The following is a 9,621-nucleotide window of genomic DNA, read 5'->3' on the forward strand; positions in this document are numbered from 1 at the left end:
ACACAAGTTGCATCCTTCTCTCACAACATCCTTGGGGAGGGGAATGTCCAGATCCAGGCAGGGTGGGCAGGCATGGAATGAGTGACACAGACCACGGCAGACTCCAGCTCTTGGCCTTGCACCTGGCCTCAGTCACACTCAAACACCTCAGTCCATCGGCTGCCACCGCCGGTGAGCGCATCCCTGCGCAGCTGGAGAAGGCCCTGAGCTCCAGCAGCCTCCTCACACCAAGTAAAAAAGCACCACTGGGCACCTTTTGCTTAAGTGTCACTTAACAACACCGTCAGTGAGCTATTCCTGCTGTGCTGAGCAGGGGGCAGCGGGGTCTGACACTTGGGTCTCGGCATGTCAGTGTGGGCCCCGTGCTTCAGGAGAACCTCCACTGCCTTCGCGTGCCCCCCTCGCGCAGCCAGGTGGAGAGCTGTGAACCCCTCGCTGTCAGAAATATCGATATTTTCTGCACTGACAAGTTCTTCTACTACTTCAGAGTGCCCGTTTTCCGCAGCAAGGTGCAGCGCTGTCCTATTTAAAGGGCCTCTGGCTAGAACGCTGGCCCTTTCATCCATCAGCAGCTTTGTTGTGGCTAAGTGGCCGCTGCGCGATGCCAAGTGCAGGGCCGTGTATCCTTCTGCCGTGGCGGCCTCGATGTCCGCCCCGTGCTTGAGGAGCAGCCTGGAGGTGCTGGTGTGGCCGGTTTCGGCGGCGATGTGGAGAGCAGTCTGCAGGAGCCCGTTCCGGACGTTGACGTCCGACTCCAGGTCGATGAGGAGGCGGGCGACGCGGTAGTGACCGCGCTGGGCGGCCAGGTGGAGCGAGGTCCTGCCGTCCACGGTCTGCACGTTGACGTCGGCGCCGCGCTGCTTGGCCAGCAGCTTCACGATGGGGAGGTGGCCCTGCCAGGCGGCGTAGTGAAGGGGCACCCAGTCGTCCTTGCCCTTGACGTTCACGTTGACGCCTCTTCTCAGCAGGATGCGCACGATGTTCTCCTGGCCGTACTGGCAGGCTATGTGGATGGGGGCTCTGCCCTCAAAATCCACCTCGTTTAAGGACGCGTTCTTGTCAAGCAGCATTTTGGTGCTGAAATCATCCCCGTTCTGGGCAGCAAAGTGAAGAGCGGTCCACTGGTCCTCATCTTTGGCGTTGACGTTGATTTTCCTGGCCATAATCAGTTCCACGATGCTTTTAAATTTCTTCTCGATGGCTACGTGAAGAGGGGTGGACCCTTTCTTGTTGGTGAGGTTAGGGTTAGCGTTGTACAGCAGGAGCCATTTGACACATTCTTCTTGACCTGCTTCAACAGCCAAGTGCAGAAGGCTGGAGTTCCCATCTAAAACAATATCAACATCTTGAGGCTGGAGGATCTTCATCAGCTTGCTGGTATCTCCGGATAAAATCGCCTCCGTTAGCTTCCTCTTCTGTATGTCTGTAGTACCAATATCTAAATGGATACAAGGAAGAAAATTTTTACCATGAAAAACGTTTTACCATGATTACTGTTTTTACCATGGTGGTGAAACACTGGACGTTTCCCAGAGCCCAGAGAGGTGGTGGATGCCATGTTCCTGAACACATTCAGCTTGATCTAGTTGAAGATGTCCCTGCTCATTAAAGGTCCATTCCAACCTAAACTGTTCTAAAATTCTAGCATCACAGTTCTGATACCCATCAAACCCTATCTGCCCATGGTTTCAGTAATGAGCTGCCTGCACAGCAATTCACCCCCCCTTGCTCTACAGAAGTCCCTAAACATTTTCAGGCCAGATTTGGGCCCCCACTAACACTTTCTGTTGTGGCATGAAGACCAAAGGATGTTGTGGTTGATCTCTTTGCACTAACCATTGTTTACCTAACTGGAAAACAGATGTCTGGGGTTTGCAGCACTGGAATGAAAAATGAGGGGTCTTTATCACAATGGCCCCAGGGGTTACTGAGAAGGTGGCTTGAGTCCTCTCAAAAACTACAGTCCTGAGGTTTAGGCTTGGTATAACTGAAAAAGCCACAAACTCAGCTGACCTGACTGGGCAGTGGCTTTAATCCCACGTCAAGTGGGATGCTGGACTAGTAGTGACCTCCCTTCCAACCAACCTCTACATGACTGATTCTGTAATTGCTTTAATGGTAGTTTACTCCTTTACAAAAGTAAATGAGATTTATTATTTCTCATTAGATCATGTTTGGGAACCACATAATTTTTTTTTGTTTTGTTTTTATTTTTTCCTTTTAAATAACTACCTCCAGTAAACAAATTTGTAGTGCTGACAGCAAGAGAAAGCAAGGCTAACAGTAATTTCCAGAATGTTATTCTACTCTCCAACCCATTGACTCCCATGCCCTAATCCAAACAACTACAAAGGAAAACTTGACCATTACCTGAACTCTCCCGTTCAAAGGAAAGGGAAAGGGATCCTCTGGACGAAAAAGCTGAATCTACAGATGAAACTCCTGAAAGCCTCTTGTCACTGGAGGCAAGTTTGGACTCAGAAGAGCTGCGGCTGAGATCCTCAGGGCCTTCCATAGTCTGTGAAATCCCTGAATCCAACTGGGACAACAACTCTGAGAGACTGTAATCCTTAACTGACGGTAGAGCAGGCTCCTGTTTCTTCTGGGATAGTGCACAAATCCCCTTCAAGAGAAGCACACAAGCATTTTAGAAAGGTCAGCGAACAAAACTGAGCACGAGGCCCTACAGAAGAAACATAAATTTGTTAGTTTGCAGGTAGCCTTCAAACACTGTTTGCATTAAATGAAACCTATGAATAAAGTCACTGAATTTTTTCAGAAGCAGGAGGGCAGTTTCCATCAGTTACTAAAGCCACGTGGCTCTTCTGTCTATGATGGTTTTTAAAAGATCAGTCACACCCACACAGTTCCAGCCTTTATTTCCTAACTGTCCTGCTATCCCTGCAGAGAATAAGATGCACTTGCATTTGGTTCTGCCCTGAGGTTTTCCTGAGCTGGTCCGTGCCCCTGCTGTCATTTGTGCACCCCAGTGCAAAGATGCGTGCACCAAGAAAAGAAGCTGTGCACCAAGACCCACTTCTATCAGGCAAGGTGGTGCTCAAAAGCAGCAAAGAGAAGGTTACTTGGAACTTTTCAGGTCATAAAGGATCCTGTTCCTCCCAAAACCCTGCAAGTTTGAACAAGAAGTGAAAGAGAAAATACCTCAGGTTGCTGCTCTGGGGCATTCTTGGTGTCCAGGTCCTGAGTTATCATCTCTTTTGTTTCATCTTCTGGTTTTTCACAAAGGGCCTCTGTTTCTGAAGTGATTTCTTTAAAGAAAACAAAGGTTTTAGTGCTTGGATTTTTCAGAAGGATAGTCTCTGAGATACCCTGCAGCCTTCCTCTATTAATTGAACTTAAGATCTCTGAGATACTGAGGGAGAAGGACTCCAGTGCTGACCATTCCATCCAGCACCTCCTCAGTGGGCACAAGTATGCAGCCAAGCCAAGGGGACACAGGGCTGCCCAAACAATTAATTTTCAGTCACACCAGACTGCTGTTAACACAGGGGCCACACAGCAGGACTGTACTGCTAGCAGATTTAGATATGTTTTTTGAAAGATGGAATCCCTCATCCCTTCAGTCCTCCAGGAAGACATTCTTCTAAATGAAGCTATATCCCTCTGCATGCTTGACTTCATAACAGGTGCTCTGGACAAGTTCAAACCTTTTACTGGCAGAGAAGTGACTGTACAAACTGTTTCAATACAAGAAAACAATTCAGTTTCTCAGCGTACAACAGTACAAATTTCAAGAGCCAGTCCCTTCAACGCTTTGGTACACTGCAAACCACACCAACTCCAGCTTGGCTTATGTCCTGACACTCACTATCAGAAATAAACATCATTTCTGGCTAAATGGACCAACTGGCTCAGTACAAGGCTTATTCCTGGCGTGTTTACATAACACCATCATGGTCAGACATGTCCTCAGATAATCCCTTCCTCCACAAATGAGTAAGTGGCCTGTATCATTGTCTCCACCACACAATGTGCTCTATTTACTCTGTCACAGAGCTCCTCAGCGTTTACCCCAGGGATCAGCAGAGTCCTGAGCAATAATGTGACTCATAGAAGAATAAATGGGCAGCCAAGTTAAGAGGAAATCTTACCTTGAAATGTTGGCCGTTCACCAGGATCATCTTGCCAACATTTTTGCATCAGTTTGATCAAGTTATTACATGAATGAGGTCTGGATTTGGAAACAGCAGGTAGCTCTGGGCGGTGGCCTTTAACTACTTTTACCATAATATGTAAAATGTTGTTTTCCTCTGCAAAGCAAAGGCACACAGATTTAGATGTCCCAGCAAAAGGAATCACTTCTCCTTTTCCCAAGAGCATTAAGAGTGCATTAGGCTGAAAATCTGTTTTCACACTTTTTTTTCTGGATTTCTTATCAATAGGGCAAAAAATTGTCGGTTGTCTTCTCCAACAAGACATTTTTTAATGCAGTAACACCTGCTTCTCATATATCATTTAAAAAAAACAATTGTCAGCAAGTGACTGTGTTTTTTCCACCCATTAAAGATAAAGAACAAAAGGAAAAAAAAATAAAAAACCCTCAAACAGTTCTTTGCTACTTCATTTTGGATTTCCATATCTTCTGTGAGAAAACAGAACCTTAGGTTTTATTTAGACCAGGTACCTGAACTATTCATAAAGGTGAAGGAAGAACACAAGTCAAGAGGTGCAGTAAGGCAGCTCCTGACTGTAAATCAATCACTGGGCTGAACGGAGTCCCTCACTGGGAGAAAAACTAATAGTAGACTGGAACTTGTTGGGACATGTTTGCTATACATAGGCCAGTCACAGACACAGGAAAGTCATAAAGAATAAACAGCTGCCTGTTGAGGTGCATTTACTGCAGGGTGGAACAGGGCTTATTCTCACAGACAGCTTTTCTCTTTTTTCTTTTTTTCTTTTTGAAGGAACAAATCTGCACCCACAATCTACAAATAAACTACAGAACCTCTCTGCAGAGGAGCTGCTCCTGAACAACAGCAGAGCTGCCTGCCAAGTTGGCTTTGCCACACACTGATCTGAAGCTGTGCAGCAAACCCCAGCAGAAGCAGAAATGTGCAGACAAGGGCCCCTGCAGCAATACAGGTTCTGTTCTCATGACGTAGGACAAAGGAGAACTTTAGCTTTAGTGATCAGAATTTGAGAGCTGAAAAGTGTCCACCACACAAGACTGTCAGAATTTGGAGGTCATGCACAAAACTCTGGGGCTGGTGGGGCAAGAAGTGTGCTTATCAATGGGAAAAAGGAAAACAAAATGCAAGATAACACACAACTTACCTGCAAAAGGCTTCTTCTGTGTAAGAACTCCCCAAACCACGATGGCAAAGCTGACAAAAAAATTTTAAAAAGGTAAAAAAAAAAATACTAGAAATTTTTTTAACCGAAAAAAACTCAGAGAAGTGTAATTTATTTTCTTTATCCCACCACTTTTGCACCTAGTTCAGCTGATGAACACACAGAGGAAAGCAGCTGAGAACCATGATTTCAAAGTCTAGCTTTGGCAGGGAGGAACCTGAGGCAGCAAACACAGGGACTTGCTGGAAGCTGCCAAGTCCTTGGTAGCATTTACCAACTACTCCATATCCACTCTGACAAAATCAGAGAAAGCATTGCAGTGGGTTTAATTTAATGCTTCTGCCCTGCAAGATGACTTCAAATAAATGAATTTAATTTAGAATAAGAGATATCTTTTTAATCTAAAGCTGTGATTTCCTTTTCCTAATAATCTTGCCATGAAAGAAGAGCCAAAGACACAGTGATGAAATCCACTGAAGATAACTCAGAATTTTATCACACACTCAAAAAGTAGGTCAGGTTGTACCTTTAGAAGGGAAATTAAAGGTGGGCAGAGTGCCTCCCACTGCCAGCTGCCAACAAATAATTTCAAGACCCAGGATCACCTGCAGGTTTTAAAAGGCCTGAACCCCACAAAGACTTTGCAAAACCCAAAGCAAATGTGACACATTACAAGGCGAGGCTCAAGTTGGATTTAGGGGTTTCATGCTTAAAAAAAAGTTTGAAAGGTCTCATTTTACAGGGTTACTAAAATAACATTTAGGTGTTTTCATAGTTCACTGACCTGTACACATCATGTTTGGTGTCAAAACACCTGTTCTTCTCCTTGATGCGCTCTGGAGGAAGATAGGCAATCGTGCCACACAAACCATCCATGCTGATGTCATGGGAATGGGACAAGCCATTGCACTTTGCAAGCCCAAAGTCAGAAATCTGAAAAAAAAAAATTTAAAAAAAAAAAAAAAAAAAGGAAGAAGAAGGTGAGAAAAGTGCATGGTACCATCAGACTTTCAAGGTGTTCACAAAATATTTCCTGCAAAGAACAACAGATGCAACAGGATCACCCAACAAATACACTGAAGTGCTGTGCAGAAATATTAAGCCAATAAAACATCTCTGGAAGCATAATGCTATGGTAGTTTTTTCTTTATGGTTAAGCTAAAAGAAGAAGAAGAAAAAAAAAAAAAATAAAGGCAAGCAGTTTTTGCAAGCAGCAGCATGCCAGCCCATTACATAGCAAACACAACAAACAGTCAAGACAATTTATTATAATTTAAACCAGTCGAATTTAGCTACTGCAAACTACTTCAATGTAATTATTGGCCTTGCCACCCCCTTTCCCTACATAACCTCACAGTGTCTGAGGTGTTTAAACGCCCTGGCTCTCCAATGAACTCTGGAGAATCGCCCTTTCAGGTATCCCTGTTACACTGACCATGCCCACGAGGACCAAGCCCAACAGCAGAGCCATCAAGTGCTACAAAAACCCAAATGGAAACACACAGACACACACCAAAAACCCACACTGGGAACTCTTTTTGGCAGCCAGGAGATACAGCAAGTCGGTGCAGTGACGCAGGGAGCACAGCTGAAATGAGCACAACAAGTGACAGCAAGTTTAGAAAAAGGACACACCTCCACTTTAATTTGAAGTGTCAAGCAAATATGCATTCATTTGCTCTCAAAGGCATACCAATCATCGAGCAAACAGATAGGCCAGGAATTTCCTTTGTCTTATTTATTTCCCACTGGACAAAAATGTCTATTATGCCAAGTGGTAATTTCAAGAAAAGTCGAGTCTTTTTGGACCACTGCGCCCACTGATTTTTGTCTGCATGTCAGATAAGATTCCCCCTCCCCCTAACTTATACATTCCTTTTATCTAATAAATACTCAGGTTTTTCAATGACTCATTCCCCTTTTGATCTTCACAGCTTCTCCTTTGAGAAAGTTTTCCCTCAAAACAACAAGCACAATTAAAAAAACCTTTTTTTTTTTTTTAATAGGCTCCGACTGTACACTTTAAGAAGTTTCTCTCTAAAGATACCACAAAACTAGTCGCAACATGTGTCCATTACTGGAAAGGGAGAAAACTGCTGCCAGCTTCAGCCTCCTGGAGAACAGACACGTTACACAGCCATGCAAGGAATCTCCCTTTGCCATAAAACAAACAAAGCAACCCACACAGCTTCAGCAAGAACTTCTCCCATGGACAAAGAGCTCAGCACAGAAATTCTGAAGAGGTGGAGAAGTCCTGCACCCTAGAACACAGGTATGTCCAACCCGCTGTCCCTCTTTAATCTGTAGGGTAATGTGGGAATGACTTGAGAACAAAAAAACCCACACACAAGGAAAAAAAAAAAAAAAAAAAAAAAGAGGGGGGAAAAAAAGGGAAAAAGCAAAGTTATCTGGAGGAATAGTTTCTCATCCTTGTGGAGCTACACTCTCAAGAGAGGGATTGCTGGACTCCTCAACAAGCCAAGCACTGCAGCCCAGTACAGCAGCAGGAAAACCTTTGTCCACATGCCAGGTCACCCTGGGAAGAGTCAAACTGACCACCACAGGAAATGCTGCATGAGTCTGGGGCACTTGGTGTGCTCCACAGGAGAACAAAAGCCCAACCCCAGCATCACAGCAGGCTGTGGTGTCAGGTTCATAAATGAACTGAACCCTGCAAGTCCGAACGGATCCGACGTGGTGAAGCGCTGCTCTCCTTTGATTAACGTGAGGCAGAGGCTTGTGCAAAAAAAAAAAAAAAAAAAAAAAAAAAACACAACAAAGGAAAAAAAAGGGAAAAAGCAAAGTTATCAAGTTATCTGGAGGAATGGTTTCTCATCCTTGTGGAGCTACACTCTCAAGAGAGGGATTGCTGGACTCCTCAACAAGCCAAGCACTGCAGCCCAGTACAGCAGCAGGAAAACCTTTGTCCACATGCCAGGTCACCCTGGGAAGAGTCAAACTGACCACCACAGGAAATGCTGCATGAGTCTGGGGCACTTGGTGTGCTCCACAGGAGAACAAAAGCCCAACCCCAGCATCACAGCAGGCTGTGGTGTCAGGTTCATAAATGAACTGAACCCTGCAAGTCCGAACGGATCCGACGTGGTGAAGCGCTGCTCTCCTTTGATTAACGTGAGGCAGAGGCTTGTGCACACCTCAAGAAATCCAGGCATAATTAAAGCCACACACCTCCCTCTTTGTCTAAACAATGGCGTGTTTCCTACTGCCTGAGTTAAGGAATAAAGAGATGAAATGGTGGTGACACTCCTGTGTTTGGAGCTACGCTGTGTGAATCTAAGGCTGGGGGCTAAGGCAGAGCTGAGCACTCCAGACAGAAAAAAGTCACCCTACAAACTAAGAAACATCTAAGGTACATAGCATACACCCTCCCTGGGCTAGCAAGAACTTCACCATGTGGATCTGTTCCTACCTAGTGTGAAGGACTGGGTGTTATGTCAATTAATAAAAAAATCACCTGTACAGCAGGGCTTCGTTCATACCAAATACTGCAGGAGAAAGCACTGGAAATTGAGGAATTGTTATCTTGCAGGCTGCAACAAAACAGCAACATTCTGCAGGCAGCTTTTTGTGGCTTTTATTAGTTCCTCTAGGGCGAATTTTCCACGCTGCATGGTGTATTTAGTCATGCAGGCTCTTTAAACACCAGTGGGAACTGCACAGTGGGTGGAAGATACAGGCATTTAACTTGCCTGGTTTGCCTTTAAATTGCTGGCCAGGCACCTCGTTCTGCAACTCCTTTGCTGGGGAAGGCAGTGAAAGTGGAGCACCCTTCCCCATTCCTTCCTCCACATCCTTGCTGGTCCCCGCAGCCCACCCCAGGCTCTGCCCTTCCCTAAATTCTGAGGGAATCCACAATCTTGCTTCTCAAGCCAATGCCTTGTGAAGGCTGACCTAGAACAGAGGCTGGGCAGAGCTAAAGAATAAAGCAGGGATTTATGAAAAGGCCTCCATGGATGCACCTTGGGCAGCACAAGAGCCCAGCCAGGGCTGCACCCAAGATGAACCCAAATGGTCCCAAAATGCACGAGCGCTCCCGGGGTCTCTCCCTGGGATCAGCTCTGCTCCATGTGCACATTGCAGTTCAGTGTCCAATTCCAGCTCAGCCCCTGCACTCCCATCCTGCTTGTTTTTCTCTCTCCAGCCCACGGGGTTTGTGCTCCTGGGCTGAGATTTGGATCATTTGTCCTTGGTGCCCAGCTGGAGCAGGAATTGTTTTGTCTCCCTGCTCTGTGCACAGAGCTCACCATCCCATAATATGAACCCAGCCCCACACACTAAAGCAGC

General features: G+C 45.6%; 1 protein-coding gene across 1 annotated transcript in view; it reads right to left on the bottom strand.

The window, feature by feature from the left end:
- Window positions 1–260: 260 nt before the first annotated feature.
- Window positions 261–9,621, bottom strand: part of RIPK4 (receptor interacting serine/threonine kinase 4) — a 25,388-nt gene continuing 16,027 nt past the window's right edge. The window contains exons 3-8 of the mRNA XM_041487788.1: window positions 6,101–6,249; window positions 5,299–5,348; window positions 4,113–4,271; window positions 3,163–3,269; window positions 2,371–2,623; window positions 261–1,438 (exon numbers count right to left, since the gene is read on the bottom strand). Coding sequence (XP_041343722.1) covers window positions 261–1,438; window positions 2,371–2,623; window positions 3,163–3,269; window positions 4,113–4,271; window positions 5,299–5,348; window positions 6,101–6,249 — 1,896 coding nt within the window. The remainder of the gene's footprint in view (window positions 1,439–2,370; window positions 2,624–3,162; window positions 3,270–4,112; window positions 4,272–5,298; window positions 5,349–6,100; window positions 6,250–9,621) is intronic.

The sequence above is a fragment of the Pyrgilauda ruficollis genome, unplaced genomic scaffold, assembly GCF_017590135.1.
Source record: "Pyrgilauda ruficollis isolate IOZ18807 unplaced genomic scaffold, ASM1759013v1 scaffold84, whole genome shotgun sequence".
Lineage (NCBI taxonomy): Eukaryota > Metazoa > Chordata > Aves > Passeriformes > Passeridae > Pyrgilauda > Pyrgilauda ruficollis.